This window comes from Artibeus jamaicensis, unplaced genomic scaffold (genome assembly GCF_021234435.1).
Source record: "Artibeus jamaicensis isolate MK-2021 breed Jamaican fruit bat unplaced genomic scaffold, CSHL_Jam_final contig_465, whole genome shotgun sequence".
Lineage (NCBI taxonomy): Eukaryota > Metazoa > Chordata > Mammalia > Chiroptera > Phyllostomidae > Artibeus > Artibeus jamaicensis.
The window spans coordinates 38,044,841-38,063,649 of NW_026521843.1; the positions used below are offsets into that span (position 1 = coordinate 38,044,841).

At 34.4% G+C, this 18,809-nt stretch overlaps 2 protein-coding genes across 6 annotated transcripts in view; one reads left to right on the top strand and one right to left on the bottom strand.

Moving 5' to 3' along the window:
- The window catches only part of VRK2 (VRK serine/threonine kinase 2), an 86,893-nt gene extending 84,223 nt beyond the window's left edge, over nucleotides 1-2,670 (top strand). For all 3 annotated transcript variants that reach the window (XM_037143445.2, XM_037143446.2, XM_037143447.2), the window contains one exon: nucleotides 2,329-2,670. In XM_037143445.2, the coding sequence (XP_036999340.2) occupies nucleotides 2,329-2,670 (342 nt within the window). The remainder of the gene's footprint in view (nucleotides 1-2,328) is intronic.
- The window catches only part of FANCL (FA complementation group L), a 55,364-nt gene continuing 38,847 nt past the window's right edge, over nucleotides 2,293-18,809 (bottom strand). For all 3 annotated transcript variants that reach the window (XM_053666927.1, XM_037143448.2, XM_037143449.2), the window contains 7 exons: nucleotides 9,155-9,305; nucleotides 6,009-6,092; nucleotides 5,524-5,569; nucleotides 5,364-5,445; nucleotides 4,425-4,541; nucleotides 3,108-3,179; nucleotides 2,293-2,778 (listed from right to left, as the gene is read on the bottom strand). In XM_053666927.1, coding sequence (XP_053522902.1) covers nucleotides 2,743-2,778; nucleotides 3,108-3,179; nucleotides 4,425-4,541; nucleotides 5,364-5,445; nucleotides 5,524-5,569; nucleotides 6,009-6,092; nucleotides 9,155-9,305 — 588 coding nt within the window. In that variant the 3' untranslated portion in view covers nucleotides 2,293-2,742. The remainder of the gene's footprint in view (nucleotides 2,779-3,107; nucleotides 3,180-4,424; nucleotides 4,542-5,363; nucleotides 5,446-5,523; nucleotides 5,570-6,008; nucleotides 6,093-9,154; nucleotides 9,306-18,809) is intronic.

The window sequence follows — 18,809 nt, forward strand, 5'->3', positions numbered from 1 at the left end:
AGCTAAAGATATGCAGATTAGAATGTTTTACCTTATTTAACAGATACTAAAGCTCTGTTCATTTTTCAAATCAGTCTTTTATCTTGCTGTACGTTAGTTTGGATGTTTTTGCTGGGCCTCTCACCAGTTGTCAAATTAGCTGTTAAACCTAGCCAGTGAATTTTTCATGTCATATTCTCAGTTCTAGAAGTACATTATATTTTCGATGTCTTTGCTGAGTTCCTCATCTTTTCACTAATCATGTTTAACTTTTTCCTTTAAGTCCTTGAACATATTTATGTAAATATTTTATTGTTGTTGTTTGATAATAACTCTACCATGTGGGTCATACCTGAGTCTATTCCTAGTTTTTCCCTTGTACTTACGGGTCAAATTTTCCCGCCTCTTATGTGCAAAGTTTTATTGTATGTTGATCGTTCTGGGTACTAAGTTCTTGAGATTCCAGATTTTATTCGAGTGTTGAATTTTGTTCAAACAGGCAGTTAATTTATTGGTGGTTCAACTTGAACATGTCCTGACTTCTGTTTCTTATATAGGCTGATCTAAAGTAAATATCATCTTAAACTGTGGCCTTTCTAGGGTCTGGGTGGTTTTCCTTTCCTCAAAAATCACAGCCTTGTTTTCTATGCCTGATCAGTTGCTACATATGTATTTTGCTCATGGGTTTTCACAGCAGGAGGGGAAGTCTGATATCCATTACTCCTGGCCAGAACTAGAAAGGGTGCCCATTTTTTCATCGCTTCCTTACTGATTCTAATGTGTGTTCAAGGCTAATGATTGATCAGAATGTAGGGTTTCATATCATCACTACTGACATTTTGGACTGGGTTATTTGTTGTAAGGGGCTGTCTGTACATTGTAAGCCACAATCCCTAGCCTTTATTCAGTAGATGCCAACAGTACCTCTTCCCAGTTGTGACAACCCAAAATGTCAAGAACTTGCCAAAAGTCCCTGTGGGACAAAATTCTCCCAGACTGAGAACCACTGTTGTAACAGAAGAAATCATTGCATACCTTAAACCCATGCTCCTCAGAGCATGTTATGCCTGCCAGCTGTACCGGTATCACCTGGTGCTTCTTAGGAACACAGTACCTGAGATCTCATCTCAGACCTTTTGAATGAGATCTGCATCTTAACCAATGATTTTTCTTAAAGGGCCAGATAATACATACTTTTTGGCTTACAGTCCAGTCATTGTTAAAACAATTCAGCTCTGCTGTTGTAGCATAAAAGCAGCCACAGACAATACAGGAAAAATGGGTGTGGCTGTGTTCTAATAAGACTTTATGAGCCACACTTTTCTAATGTAGGCCACAGATTATTCCAACTGGATCTCTCAGTAAACTGAAGACAACTGGTGGTTAAAATATTTCATGAGTACTTGCCCATGTTGCTAAGAGAGATGTATAGGTTACACACGTTTGCCTTGCTATTTTGGTAGCTTGACTTCTTATCTAGGTGGGGCTGTCATCCACTTCCACATCTCAGTTATATACAGATGCTGCTTGAGTTAGCTTACCAGTGATTCTCAGCCTTCAGAAATATTTGACTTTAGGGCACATTTCTTTTTCTTTGTGGAAGAACAATATATTGATATTATTGACTCAGTGAAATGACTATTCACTTATTTTGCCTTTAGCAAATGAAGCTGATAAAACTTTAGGAAAACTGAGTTAGTGTGAATTTGCTAGAGTAGTTTAAAGTCAGTCATCCTCTTTGCCATACCACATGTTCCAGGTCACTTTGGCCACATTTCTTGACATTCTGTTAAATGCTTCTAGGCACACAGGTTTAACACTGTGAAACTTTAATTTATTGTATAGACTGTTTGTTTCCTTTTATGGTAGGAGAAGAGAGTGAGTATCTTTTCCTAGATCAATTTTCTGGACAAATTAGGATTTTAATCAGCTGTCTTCTTGAGTTCTGTTATCAGAAGATGCCACCTCCAAAGCCCAGGCAGGAGGCTGCAGTAGGCAGACTGCTAGCCAAGTCCACTCAGTGGGTACACAGCCGTGTTGCTTCCCAAAAAGCACTATTAGTTATTAGTAACCAAAAAGATTTCTAGTTATTACTGACACCCGTAAGATCACTTACTGGCTTACTAAATGGTTTAAAGGAACCAGTGTTAACCAGATTTGACTGTCTGGTACTGGTAAGTACTTTATAAACTCCTAAAATCCAGGATCTAAAAATAACTTCTCAGGTAAAATAAACACACAAAAACTGATTTAGCATTCTTAGAGTACACAAAATACATACTTGATAACTCAAATCTAGCACACACACTATAATATATATAATGTATGTATGTATATATTTTTCCACAGGAAAGCACAAGGAGAAGACAAAAATACTGTGAGTCTCAAGAATGTCTGAATGAAGTAAAAAGTCCTCCACAAAAAGATGGCTGTATGCAGTTCCCAAACTCATTTTATGAACCCCAGCAAGATTGTACCAGTCCAGATGTGTTCAACAAGTCAAGATGCCCACCTTGGTGCACACGCACTCATACAACTGGTACAGAAGTCACAGGCTTAAAGCGGTCCCCAGGATTCTCGTTTGCAATTTCCCAGTTTACCCTCAGTGAAGAGACAAAGGCAGATGTATATTATTATGGCATCACCATTCTTTTCCTTTTGATTGGCATTCTTATTTTGTATTTTCTTTGATGATAACAAACAAAACCCTTCTGGTAATTTTTAAAGTTTCAGTTCTTCACAGAAATGTTACATTCTTACATTTCAGGGCTTCCTCCCAGACATTTTCAAGGTAATTGGCTTAAAAATAAAGAGAGAATACATTTTAACAAAGTAAGTCTGAGAACATTCTTAAAAAACTACTTTATACTAAAAATGGTGTCATGATACAGTTTTTTGAAGTTTCAGATCACCCAGAAAATCTAAAACAGGAGTTATTTTAAAAAAGGAATTAACTATTTTTGATCAAAGGGTCAATCTGAAAATGCTATTTATAGGAACAACTTATCTTACAGAAACTTTTTTAATATATAAGTCTCAAAAAGTTTTAGATAAGCTGATATATAAATACTTCTAAAATATAAAACTAAAGGCTAAGGACATTTTATGAAATGTGACTAATTGCTTACCTTACTACAATATGGACATTCACCAAATAGGATGTTAAAGCTCTGTCTGCTAGTCTGTAGTCCTCTCAACCACTGAAGATTTTAAAGAGAAGTATTAGCATGATTACAAATACTCCAGAAATATTTTCCTTTCTTTTTGAGTGCGTTATTATATTTTTTATTCCAGAATATTTACCTTCTTAACTTTCTTTTGCAAGAGTAAGGGGAACATCTTCTGAGCAAATACCAGACCATTAATATGCTGAATAACAAGGGGAAACCAGCATGGATTTCCAGGTCTATCCACACTGGTGTATAACCAAATTACGGGCCCCTGTCAAACTTTGATGAAAATTATTCACCTTTTCTACCCTTGAGACACACAAAAATGATGCATACAGACTATGGGGTTCACAAACCTACCTAAATCTATTAACCACAAATTAAGAACTAGTACTATAAAAGATACCATAGGCTCTGGAAAATCTAGGTCTTACTTCTGGTGTTAATCACCAATAGTGGGGTAATTCTCAACCATTAATTAAAAGCATGAGGCAGTTAGTTTTAAAAATTAAATGATTATTCATTATTATAAAAAAGCACATGTTCCCTTAAGAGTATCTCTAGAATTAGAACTGATATTTTATGATTTTTATATAATTTAAACTGACATCTCTACCTCAATTCTCCCTTATTAAAATATAGAGAGCACCAACTACTATCTCTAATAATAAAAATCAGGTAGTGATACTAAGACTCAGAAAATTGAAAGCACCATATAAGGTGTTTTGTATATTGATGCACCTATAGTTTATCATGTTAGCTGTGCCCTAAGGTGAATGCTATAGAGAGTAAATGACTAGAAACAGGAATGGAAGCAGATTTCACATATAGTAAATAAAACATCACTGACTGAGACTGCTGTGAGATACTCAAATGTAGCCTGAAAAGTAACATGCTCCAGAGTGCATGAGTTCCCTTTCACTTATTGCCACCCCTCCTCCCAAGTGGATGAGTCCATAGTTTGTATGTGGTTACACGAAGTATTTACTAAAAGATTCTACTCTACCACCAATTTAATTTACGTATCAGCAGTAGTCCATAAATGTATTCTGGGTATGTTTCCCCCTTCTTGGTTACTTTAGGCCATTCTTCCCTCATGAGAAAACATGATGAAGAAAGGAAGCTCGTGGACATCTGAAATGAACTAATAATACAGGAACTAATGGCAAGAGAGATCATATTGAAAGAGATTTTACAGTCTATACATTTCAAATATGCATTCTTTCTCTGTTGTGTTAGCTGAAAAAAGTCTTGCTAATGTTATTTTTACTTTACCTCATACAAGCATATTTGATGGAAAGGCTGTCCACATTGGGGATTATCACATACTTGGTCAGGAATGGCACCATCCAGCTGAAAGGCATAACAGATTCCACAATCCATAGAAAAATCCTTCAAAAGAAAAATGTAAGAGTATGTGTTTAAAACATACAAAATGGAAAGCAAGAGAATTGAGTAATATGGTATAGACAGTATGAAACTTTTACACAATTTTTATGAAGGTAACTATCACTATTATGAAAATATTAATGCAGTCACATTACTATTTAACACTTTTTGTATGAGAGTGCTCCCTTTTTATCCAAGAAATTACATACATATATTAAAAAATTCTAGTTTTGCCTCACAATATGAGCTTAAGTTTCCTATATTTGTACATCAATATAATGCCATGGTAGTATGTAAAAACAGGAACTGATATTAGCTAGTGGTTACTAGCTTCAAAATTGTGTAACTAAAGCAAAAAGACAAAAACATGTACAACAGTTTAGTGGTCTAAAATTTAGCAGCTTTGTCCAAAATGAATTCTTTTTACTTGCAATGTAGTGGTATCTGATGAATTTTGAAAAACTGTACTACCATTCTTCACAAACACTTATATTTAGTGAATTAGAACTTCATTTCAGTCATCCAGAAGCAGATAATACAGAAAATTCAAACATTAGCTACTTTGGACCTATCCCCCTATTTTTAGTAATAAAGATGGGTGTTATTAAGTTAATTTACTATTACAAAGACCATGGGAAAAAGTACACTTATAACCACCAATCAAAGACTAACAAGTTCTTTGATGTAACTGTTGCTTATAGTTCAGAAAGCTATTCTTCCAGTTCCCTCACTTTCAGCCTCACTTTTCTCCGGTGCCTAAAAGAAGCACATTTAACTTTTACTATGCAATGCTGTTTGGAGTATCAAAGCACTGAAAAAACTTACAGATTTTTCCAGGATAGCACGAGCTGGAAAATCGATTTCTAAAACATCTTTCAAATTCTGTAACAGAGTATTTTCTGGATCCCTGAGAACATGAAAACAAATTTGTTATTAAATTTGTAAAATCACAGAAAAGTAACAATTCTATTGTAAAGATACCTACCACAAATGTATGTTTCTGCTCAGCTTAATTCCCAGGGGTTTCACCACTTCAAGTGTAAAAATAAAAAAAAAGTTCAATAATTTAGGGGTTTGCTGCTCTCATATTGTAAAACCATATTTAGCATAAAATTTGTTTCTGATTTAAACTTCGTTTTAGGTGTACAACATAATGATTTGGGATATGTGTATATTGTGAAGTGGATACCACAAGTTAAAATCCATCACCATACATGTACTGATTTTTTTCTTGTAATGAAAACTTTTAAGATCTTACAATAACTGTCAAATCCAGTATTGTTATCTATAGAATTTAACCGCTTGATTATAAAATAAATACTAAAAACACAGAAGTACACAGTTCAGAATGATGATACATTTAAGATAACTACCATTAATATTTTAGAATAATATATAGAATATTATTTTAATAGTAGTAGACAAGGATTTTATGATTCTGTTAAAACATTTAAATCTGAGATATCACACCATGGTCAGCTCCAAGGAAACAGCACTCAGGAAGCATAGTCGGATGCCTGGGGTCCACCTCTATATTTATTGAAGCATTATGCCCTAGAATGAAAGAATATTAAAGTTTTTAAAAGTAGAACAATTCATCAAATAAACCAAAAAATAAGGGAGTATCTGGTTGTGTACTTATTTCATTTTATACACAAGGAAAGAGTAGCCAAATGTTTTATTTTTTAAATATGTTTACTGACTTTTAGAGAGAGGAAAAAGGAGAGAGAAAGAAACGTCAATCAGTTGTTTTCTGTAAGGAAAGGAATCCCTCCCTAACCTTTTGGTGTAGGGGAAGATGCTCTAACCACTGAGTGACACTGGTGAGGGCCCAAATGTTTTACAAATTTTTATAAAGGTAAACATGTCACTATATTATAATTTCATTAAAAAAGTAAATTTTGAAATTATAATTGTGACTAAAGATTTGGGAACCCTTAGTTTCAAACAACAGAGTTAATCCATAAATTAGTAAATTAGATTAGAATCCTGGTCAGGATTCAAGGTTCATTGGAATGATAAAGATCTTCAATATAAAAAATCACAACTGGCACTGGCCAACGTGGCTTGTTGGCTGGGCGTCATCTGGTAAAGTGAAAGGTCCCTAGTTGATTATGGTCAGGGCACATGTCTGGGTTGAGGGCCAGATCCCCCGTTGAGGCTAGTGAGAAGCAACCAATTAGTGTTTCTCTCTCTCTCTCTCTCCCCCTCCCCAAAAATAAAATCTTTTTTAAAAAGTATTAAAAAAAATTTTTTTAATTACAGCTCAAATTTATCTAAACTACTTTTCATAACTCTCTTGTAAAGTAATAAAACTATGTTCAAATAATGTGTAAAGACTAGGAATACAATAAAAACAGTAAAAATAAACATGTTTGAGATTTGAGTTTTATGAAGTTTTATAAAAATACTTTCTGAATTCCTTTCCTCCATGTGAAGTTTTCCCCTGTAAGTTAAAGGATTCAATTCCTATTCAATTTGAACTACTTATTTAGTAAAAACAACTAAATCTTGGTTGCAGAATCTATGAAAAAGCAGTATCTACTTGTCACTCAATTCTTTTATAAATTTTAATTGTACTAGAGTACTGTATAAATTTCAGAAATTTTACTGCTTTTTTGAAAGTGCATAGTATAATGGTTTAAGGTCAATTTAAATTTCATGGTAAAAATGTCTTGAAAAAATCTACACACTGTAGTGTTATAAGCCTTTGGGTAAGGCTGGCAACAACCTGAATACAATTGCTACAGATCTGGCAAAAAAAAAAGAAATCAAGAAAAATAAGTGACTGTAAGTCATTCAAGGGAAAAACCAAAAATACAAAAACTTAATTTATAATCTCATTTGTTAATATTTTCTGTGCCATGAACACAAATTCCATATTAGCCTTTGGCAAAGTCATCAAATAACTCCAGAAAGTACTTTCAGTTAACTATGGCTATATTAACTCATCTCTTAATTAATGTGCTGAAAACTTGGTCTTAAAAAGCAATTCAATGCCTGGAAGGGGTAGGGGGACTAAAAGGTAAACATAGACAAGAGTAAATGAGGAAAACCCAGACTGTTTTTGCTGAACAATGAGAAATAAAAAGTATATTTAATCATAACCTGATAATAATTATTTTAATAGGGACATGAAGATAAGTTACTACACACTTCTTTGAAGAAAACATTTTCATTCTTAAAATCTACTCGTTCACTAAAGTACCAAAATTTGGTTAATTATTCCAAATTAAATACTGTTTGACTTTAATAAACTGGGTAACAATACTAGTTGTAGATTTGCTGTGCAATTATCCTTTCCTCTTCTAATAACAGGTTACTTCTCTTCCCCCAGATAGTCTAGTATGCCTGGATAAAAACTATAAAAATTGCTTACTAATTGGGATATTATTCACATCAGCATTTCAAAACATCCTTTGGAATATATGATTTGTACAGCATTATCTATTTGGGCTAGAAAAACAGGGAGGAAAGCTATAAAGTATCTTCCATCCACCTATCCAACTAACAGTATTTAGTGTGAAGTCACACTGGTGTCTCTGGGCCACAATGAAAGAAGAGTTGTTTGGACACACATTACATACATTGTGACATGTAATCATAAAGAAACCTCATAGTATATAAAGTAAATTTACAATTTTGTGTTGGGAGGCACTGAGAGCCACCCTGGGCTGCATGTGGCCTGGGGGCTGCGAACTGGACACCCCTGGAAACCTAAAATCGAGAGGCAAAATTTGAAAGCTGTTTTGCTTGTTCATAATCAAATACATAAAATAATCATTTTATAGTAAAGAGACTATGGTGACATTTAAAGGACGATATTTATGGTTATATAATATCTTATTTCATATATTGATATTTATAATAAATACTTCAAATATATTCAATTATTATTTTATGCTTTCTGTGTACAAAAAGTGGGTATACATGGCCCATTTTGGGTTCTTTTATCCTTCTCTATACGTTTGTCAGAAAATATTCCCAGATTGGTTCACACTAATCTTATCTAGATTCATGGATGAAAACTTCATTATTCTAACATAGTTGTTTTTCCTCAGTAATGTAAGTTTTGAAAAACCTGCTCCACTATTTGAGCTAATTAAAAGCTAATTAACACTATCTCTGAATCCTACTTCTATTGGATCATCACCTTTTATTTCTTTTTCTTTTTTTTTGTTTTGTTTTTAGAGAAAGGGGGAGGGAGGGAGGGAGGGAGAAAGAGCGGGAGAGAAACACTGATTTGAGAGAGAAACACTGATCAGCTACCTTCCATACATGCCCCAAATGCGAAAGAACTGCATCCTAGACATATGCCCTGACCAGGAATCAAAACCAGTGACCTTTCACTTCACAGGACAATCCCCAGTCGAGCCACACCAGTCAGGGCATCGTCAGCTTTTATTATGAGACATCTCACTACTTGCCCTTTACCCCTGAAATATTTACATTTAAATACTTAGTAATAAAAAAGTTTACCCCAAAAGTTTTAATAGTTGACTTCAGGCAGAAAAGTCTCACCTAAGAGTCCAATGTCATCTTTAGATTCATTTTCCTAATACACAATATAATCAAACACCTTAGAAAGAAAACACCTCATTAATCCTCTTTCCCACCTACTGCAATTCTGCGTGCTGTTGCACTCCGTGTAGGTTTTTCTGGCTCAAGTACCCAAGTCTTCTCATCAATTTCATCCATAACATCCCAGAATGCCTTGAGTGATTCCAATGCTGCCCAAAACTGATTATAAATGCTTATTATGGAGCTCTATAAAAAGATGAAAGCTGAGTAAGTTGTGCAGCACTATGAATACATGTAATCCTTCACTTAAAATACAACTCAATTTAGAAATTTTAAGCTGTTTCATATCAGCTAAAACTAGTCTTGAGTAAGAGTCAACTGTCCCTGCTTCAAACTTTTTCACCTCCATCCGCATTAACAGGACTATGCAATTCTCAAGAAAGTATGGCATTACACTTATTTTTATGATGAATTTTGTACTATATATATGATACGGTAATTATTAATACAAGATATGTATGTGCAACTATTAATGTATGTAAACATACTGGGCATAGTGTATACAATTTTAGTATGAAGATAGTATTTTTATTTTTGCTGTATATATCAAGTTTAATGCTGTACTATTTGTGACTTGATTCAATTACTTTTAAACATGAATAAATAATTTGACCTAATTAGGCAAAACTATGAAAGGTTTTTCACTCTAAAAAAACAAATTACAAGATTTCTTTGGATGTTAAACTTTTAACTAATCTCTGAATTAAGTATTTCAAACATTAACTAGTTAAATACATTTTATGGTAAATACCTTCTCACTAAAATGATAAGAACAAAGCCATCACTGATTCTAAAAATCATTTTATATTTTAAAGTCAAAAGTTTCTCAAAATAATGATATGTTTAAAAGATACTATTGTTTACTAAATAGTTTTTTGTAAAAAGCAAAGCTAAATCGTTTTTTAAAGGATTTTGTTTCAAATAAGCAAAACATAAAAATTCAGTGAACAGTTACCAACTTATACCATACATATGAATAAACTCAAAATGGATAAAATACTTAAATGTAAGTCACAAAACCTAGATACAAATCCTAGAAGAAAATAGGCAGTAAAATCTTAAATATCTCATGTAGCAATATTTTTGCTGATATATCTCCTAGGGCACTGGACACAAAGGAGAAAATAAACAAACGGGAGTACATCAAATTAAAAAGCGTCTGCACACTTAAATAAACCATCAGGGAAGATGAAAAGGAAACCCACTGTATATGAGAACATTTTCACCCATGATAAATCTGATAAGGGTTTCATCTCCAAAATAAACAACTAATGCAACTCAACACCAGGAAGGCAATCCAATTAAGAAATGAGCAAAGGACCTGAATAGACACTTATCCAACAGGACATACGGATGGCCCATAGACATATGAGAAAATGCTCATTGTCACTAATCATCAGAGAAATGCAAATTAAAGCCACAAGACACCACCTCACACATGTCAGAATAGCTACATCAATAAATCAACAGGTGTTGGTGAGGATATGGAGAAAAGGGAACCCTGGTGCACTATTTTTGTGGGATTCCAAACTGATGTAGCTGCTGTAGAAAACAATAGGAAGATTCCTCAAAAAATCAGAACCAGCATACTACCCAGCAACTCCACATCTAGATATTTATCCAAAGAAATCCAAAAGCACTCATTCAAAAAGATAATATGCACCCCTATGTTCACTGCTGCATTATTTACAACAGTCAAAACGTGGAAGCAATTTAAGTGTCCACTGATAGATGAATGGGTAAAGATGTACGTGTATATAATGAAATATTATTGCTGGGCCATACAAAAGAATGAAATCTTGCTATTTGGAACAACATCGATGGACCCAGAGGCTATTTTGCTAACTGACATAAGTCAAAGACAAATACCTTATAGAACCCAAAAAACAAAATAAATGAAAAAAACAGAAACAAACTCAAAGAAAGACAACAAATTGATGGTTGCCAGATGGGAGGAGGGTTGGGGAACTGGGTGAAAAAGGTAAAGGAATTAAGAAGAACACATTGGTAGTTCTAATACAGTCATGGAAATGTAAAGTACAGCATAAGGAAGATAGTCACTATTATATACATATGGTGTCAGAGGGGTACTAGACTTAGGGCAATCACTATTAAGACATAGAAATGACTAATCACTACATTGTACCAACCTAAGCCTAATATAGCATTGCTTGTAGACTTTAATTGAAGAAAACAAAATTTAAAAGCTTTTTAATGACAATTTTATGTTCTTTGTGCTTTTCCATAACATGTATTAATTTTTAAATCATAAAAAGCTTATGTAACAATAGAGATGATCTTACAGTCATCATTTCATATATCTACAGTATATCTACAATATGGGGAAAATGAACTGAATTCAATGAAACTAATATTTCAACCATATGTCTGGACTATGTTGAAATCTGATACAAAGATAAAAGAATCCAGTTCATAAGGCGAACACAGCTCTAATCTTCATAGTATAAAAGTATCTGAGCTTAAGACAAATTCAGCCTCTGGAAGTCTTAAAATTGAGTCTATAAATGTGAGTGTCCACTAGATAGCTTCTAAGGTGACTTCTAGCTTTACAAGAATTCTAAATATAACTTGGAAAATCCATAAAGTAGGCCATTCTGTCCGACTAAAATTACCTATATTTCAAGATCTCAATGACAATAGTGTACCCCATTTCTATTTCTTGTTTATAAACAGATTTTATAATTCAAATTATATAACTATATACCATTAAATATAAAAAATGTATATGATTTAATATACAGCAATCATTTCTTTAATCAAAATACTACAAATCAAAATATCTGGGTTACATTTTATAACTCTATGTGCTTAGGGAAGAAGTGAAAATGCATTATACAAGTAGCAGTATTTTCTTTTTTATTGAATTTATTGGCGTGACATTGGTTAACAAAATATTCCAGGTTTCAGGTGCACAACTGTACAACACTTAATCTGTACATTGTATTGCGTGTTAACCACTGCAAGTCAAGTGTCTCTGTCCATCACCATTTATCTGCCCTTTACCCTTTTCCACCTCCCCCAGCAATCACATTGTTGTTCATGTCCTTGAGTTTTTCTTTTTTTTAAAAACTCCTTTTTTGCTTAATCTCTCCATCCCTCCCATATCCGACAGCTGTCAGCCTGCTCTCTATCTTTGACTCTGTCACTACTTTGCTTGTTAGTTCATTTTATTCATTAGAGTCCACATATGAGTGAAATCATATGGTACCTGTCTTGCTCTCACTGGCTTATTTCACTTAGCATAATGCTATTACTTTCTAAAATACAGGGAAATCTTTCAGCTTTTCAGAACTTTTGAGTTCTTGGAATTGGTTTGGAACCACAAATTCCTAGCAAAAATAACAAACAATTATATACTGTAAATGTGGTCAAGATCCAAAAATAACACTCAGCATGTTGCAACTCATTAATCAAAGGAAAATGACATCCTTCTTTGCACATATACATAGCACTATGTTAAAGGAACTGAAATAGAGGAACAAAGATACAAGCCAAAAAAACCTGGGGAAAAAAGACAATAGAAATTAGTACTTTAAAAAACTATATATGAAACACAAAAAAACTATATATGAAACACACAAAAAACTATAATGAACACACAAAAAGCTTTGTGTCTCAATAAATTCTCACAGAGCAATAAACTATCTCACAGAGAAGAGTAGTATCTGTATCCCAGAAACAAAGATAATGATGTAGAAGCTTCTCACTTAAGCCTTGCTATGGTAGGAGAGGGAAGAGGAAGACAGGATAGCAAACAACCTCAGCAACCTCTTTTCCTTAAAATGTGAGTGAGAGTGAGTGAGTGAGAGAGAAACAGAGAAAGGGAAAAAAAGGAGAAATCCTGAAAAAGTTAGATAATATAAACAAGGTGAGAAGAGTACATTCTACTCTACCTACTCCAAAGATTTGCAGCAACAGCCCATGATGAAGGCATTTGAACCACAACAAATTACTTTATCTGTGTCTGTCTGTCTCTTTTTTGGTCCATTTATATGGGATAGGTTATAACAAGAAAAAAAAGCACATACTAGATGCCAGAAGTTAGAAAATTATCTCTACAACATTACATGCACAGGGAGCAAAAGAGCTAAGTTTAACAGGGGAGCTATTCCCTGATACGGAGTCCAATTTCCTGTGTTAAAAGCCAAGGTCAAAAGAATAAAAGAATGTACTAGTCTTGAAGAAGAAATATAGACATCTTCACATGATCTGAAAATAGCAAGCATAAAAATATTGAGAGATCAATCTAATATTAGGTTCACCTAAGGCACTTAATAAAATTCTCTGCACTGAAATCAGAATATCTGGACTGTTCTGTCAATGGGCTTTTCAGTGAGATCTGCATGTGGGACCCTACACTGATTCACTGAAAATGTCTGAGTAAACATAACTAAAAAGATTTCTGAACAGTTTGTTCTGTATGATAGATTCGACATTTAAACCTTGAGATTATGAACCATTAGAAAGTTTGTTCAAAGGTAAACAAATCATGACCTTACCAAAAAAAAACCCCAAAAAACAGATTTATTGTGTTTCCCAAACAGGTTTTATAATGCTAAAGCACAGTCAGACTATTTTGGCAATGCTTGCCAATTTTTGTGTTGGAAGACATGCATAAATCAAGTACCCCAATAGTGAAACAGGGAAAGGTCAGGTCGGTGGTTCTTATTCATATTTAACAAATAAAATAAACCATCAGAAAAGCAGGTTGTATAACACCTGAAAAACCTAAAAAGATATTACATTTTCTTACAAAGCTTAGCCAGTAAATAGGGAGACAGATGAAAAAGTTCTCATTAGCTCCATGGGTACAGACTGTATCTTGAGTGAAAGAAATTAGTGGTCTGGTTTCCACACTGTCAATATCCACTGATGAATTTTTGTATGCTTAAGTCTAAATTATTTTCAAAACATATTAATAGCACTTAATGAAAAAGTGAGAATTTTCATCCACAAAGAAGCTAGGTACAAAATAAAAACCACTTACAACTATAAGCTAAGTAGGATTAGTCCTCCAACATTGTTGTTCTTTTCGAGACTTTTTTTTTAGATTATTCTAGGTCCTTCGTAAATATAAATTTTTGAATCATTCTGTCAGTTTCTAAAAAGAATCTGTTGGGATCCTGACTGGGATTGCATTATATCTATAGATCAATTTGGACAAAATTGACATCTTAAAAATATTGAATCTTTTAAGCCATGAATATGGTACATATCTCCAATTAGGCCTTTAGGCAAAAGAAATTCAGACGCATCACCAAAAAAAAAGATGTATGGATGACAACTATGCACACGAAGATATGCTCAACATCACTGGTCATTAAGGAAATGCAAATTAAAATCACAATAAACTACCACTAAACACCTATTAGAAATGCTAAAGCAAAAACAAAGACTCACTATAACGAACATTGGCAAAGATGCAGAGAAATAAGAACTCTAAAAAACTATTGTTGGAAATGTAAAATGGCAGAACCACTTTGGGAAACTGGCAGTTTCTTAAAATATTAAACATACACCTCTTACATGACCCAGCCATTCTATTCCTAGGTATTTACTGGACAGAAATGAAAGCATAAGGTTCATATAATGTTCACAGCAGTTTATTTGTAATAGCCAAATCTTGAAAAAAACCCATGATGTCCATCGACAGGTAAATGGACAGTAAGTAGTAATATATTCATATACTGAAATACTACTACTCAGCATAAAAAGAATGGTCTATTATTATATGCTACAACATCAATGAATCTCTAATTATACTGAGGAAGGGAATCTGACATAGAAAAGTACACAGAATTATATAAAATTTTAGAAAGCAGATCAATAGTTGCCTGGGGACCAGACAAGCAGGCAAAGTGAGGGATTAAAAAAGGAAAAGGGGGAAACTTGGGTGTAATAGAAATGTTTATTATCTTCATTGTAGGAATGATTTCACGGGTGTAAACATCTGTCAAACTTACCAAATTATACACGTTAAATATGTTTGGTTTATTGTATATCAATTATACATTAACAAAGCTGTTTAAAAAACACTTGTTTTGATTTCTGGACAGTAATGGATCCACACAGCAGTATTTTCTTTTCAGTACAGACTTCTCAACAATTAGAAGCTTTTAAAAACTTAAAAAATGAAAACAGCAAGAAGAAAGGCAGAAGAGCAACCATTCCTAAACCTGCCATTTAGAGAATGAAATTTTATCACTTATATGTATATGTAGATATATAAAATGTGTATAATAACAAAGAAGGAGAAAAGATATATATGGGAACTAAGATGTTAGCTATTCCCCTATAACTGTTATTAAATTATGTTAAACTAGAAAAGCACTTAAGCAGAAAAGTGTGAACACTGCCAATCTCAAAATGTAATGCTTATTATCTTTAAAAGCATTTTGTTACTTTTATAATACCTGAAGTGATATAATAATGTCAGTCACTTAACCAGATCGTAGAGTATAATATCTTCATCTTAAGTACTATTATTTCCAGTATTTTAATAATTTTCTCACAGTCCTGAAATGTGATCTTTTGTGCTCTGATGACACTTAAATTAATAGCATAATTTTCTGGTACTTGCAACAGATGCTTTCCATTCCAATTTTTTATACTTTCCTATAATACTTGAAGATAAATCCTCTAATAATCATTTTGTCTTTATCTCTGAGGGATTCAAAAGGCTTCAATAGAATAAGGAAGTATCAGGAGATTAAACTTTTTAAGAAATTTAATTTTAATATTAATTGCAATATTTCCAATCAGATATCTTTAAAGAGATAACTCCCTTATACATTTGGTTCATTTGATCTTATTTGCAAGCTTCAATAATATTCTCAACTCTTTCTGTAGGTACGACTATACTAAATCTATTTAATCAAATGCTCTTTTCTGTCGAGCAATTCATACAGAACATTTCACGTCTTCATATATTTATGTTTATTCTGACTATAACAAACCACTAATGACTGAAAAGTTTTGCCATTATTTTTAAGTCATGTGAACAAGTTATCTGCCTACAAGGTCAAATAAAACACTCACTTTGTCTGTAGCCATTACAGAATGATTGTAGCAACTGTTTTTAAAAAATATCAAAGAAAGAAGAAAATATCTGTCAAGTGTAGTTGAAAATAATTAAGTTCTATCAATATGTGAAATTTTCTCAATTTCCTTTTTTCTTATTCAGCAACCATTAATCTAAAACAAACCCTAATTACTTTGTACATGGAAGTACACAGCAGCCTCTCAATCAGCTTCCTTCACTATATATAGTCTTGCCATCCTTAGAATCCTCTATACTGATAGTATAACCTATTAAAAAAACATGTTTTGTTGACATCTAACCCAGAGAGGTGTTTTGAGGGGGAAAAAAACTATGTGGAAAAGTTGTAACACATCTGGCATCTTAAGGAACCTGAGAAGTCATAAGTCAAGAAATCGCAGAACTTAAACTACAATTTCACAAATTTATTAAATCAGAGTCCTTTCTTCACCTTATGCCTATTAATAGCCAAACCAACCAAACAAACAAACAAAAAACACTTTGAGCTATGCTATTACAAAACAAAATTCTGACCATGTCACACTTCTTCCACATAACCCCAACACTTTGAGGATAAAGCCCAAGCTCAACAGAATTAATATAGCAGACCTCGCTGAACTCCAGCAAAAGCTTCCGTCCATATAGTACTAAACGATGTGTAATTCATGCACTATATCCTACAATTTCATGCCTTTGTTCTTCGGTTAATGCAATTCTCTCCTGAAGTTTCAATTCTCCCCCCAATCCTAACTTTTCATTTCTTAAAACTTACTGAGGACTTCTGCCAAGATGGAGGCATAGGTGGGAATGCCGTGCTTTCTCACACAACCAAGTTTAGAGACAACAAAATATTAGCAACAGAAAACACAGCCAGAACACAGAAAACTGAACTTTTCAGAAGTCCGATAACAATAAATTCTTCATCCTGACCGGTAAGAGGGGCGAAATGAGCAGCTGGCAGAGCGGGGTTGCACAGGAAAACTCAATCAGACGGACTCAGGCACGTGGATCCCCGGCATGGGGTTGCAATGGGCTGATCCAGTGAGCGACGGGCGGATCCGGCAAGGGTGAAGGGCAGCAGGCTGACTGTGCTGGCGCATTCCTGCGCAGATAGACCAGCAAGGGAGTGGGCAGTGAGACAGGACCCAGCGGGTCCCAGCAACAGGAGGCAGCAGAGACGGCCGCCATTTCCGCGCTCTGACCTCGCCCCCACATACAGCCTCACAACCCAGCCACCCCACCCTGCAGGCCCCGGCCTGCCCCTAAGGCTCCGCTCCTCATACTTAGTGGGTGCAAACAGACCAAAAATGGTTGCGAACAGACCAAAAATGGTTCAAGAAGATCTCAAAGCCCCAGAGCCCATAAATATAAGCAATGAAGAAATAGCCAAACTTTCAGATGCACAGTTCAAAACACTGGTGATCAGGATGCTCACAGAACTGGTTGATTTTAGTCACAAATTAAAGGAACATATGAAGGCTAAACTAATTGAAATGAAGGGAAATGCACAGGAAACCAATAGTAATGGAAAGGAAACTGGGGCTCAAATCAAAGGAGTGGACCAGAAGGAGGATAAAAATGACCAACCAGAAAAGAATGAAGAAACAAGAATTCAAAAAAATGAGGAGACTTAGGAACCTTCAGAACATCTTTAAACGCTCCAACATCTGAATTATAGGGGTATCAGAAGGGGGAAAGGAGCAGCCACCAGTGGAAAACTTATTTGAACAAATAATAAAGGAGAATTTCCCCAATCTGGCAAGGGAAATAGACTTCCAGGAAATCCAGGAAGCTCAGAGAGTCCCAAAGAAGTTGGACCCAAGAAGAAACACACCAAGGCACATCATCATTACATTAGCCAAGATTAAAATGAAGGAGAGAATCCTAGAAGCAGCAAGAGATAAGGGGACAGTCACCTACAAAGGAGTTCCCATCAGATTGTCAGCTGATTTCTCAAAAGAGACCTTACAGGCAAGAAGGGGCTGGAAAGAGGTATTCCAAGTCATGAAATCCAAAGACCTACATCCAAGATTGCTCTATCCAGCAAAACTTTCATTTAGAATGGAAGGACAGATAAAGTGCTTCTCAGATAAGATCAAATTCAAGGAGTTCATCATCACCAAGCTCTTATTATATGAAATGTTGAAGGGACTTATCTAAGAAAAAGAAAATAAAAAAGATGAACAGTGAAAGGACAGCAAATGCACAGTTATTAACAACCATATCTAAAACAAAAGCAAACTAAAAGGACAGCTAGATCGGGAGCAGAACCATAGAAATGAAGATCTCAAGGAGGGTTAGCAACAGGGGAATGGGAGGAGAAGGGGGGAGAAGGTACGGAAAATAAGTAGCATATATGGTAGGTAGAAAATAGATAGGGGGAGGGCAAGAATAGTATGGGAAATATAGAATCCAAAGAACTTGAGACACATGGTCATAAACTAAAGGGGGGAAATGGTAGGGCTGGAGGGGTGCAGTGTGGAGGGGAATGAAGGGGGGAATAGAACAACTGTAATGGCATAATCAATAAAATAAAAAATTAAAGAAAAACTTACTGAGCTTAAATCATACAGGTATTTCATCCAGGAAACTTGCTTGATCACATCAGGTTAGATTATATGCCTCTTTTC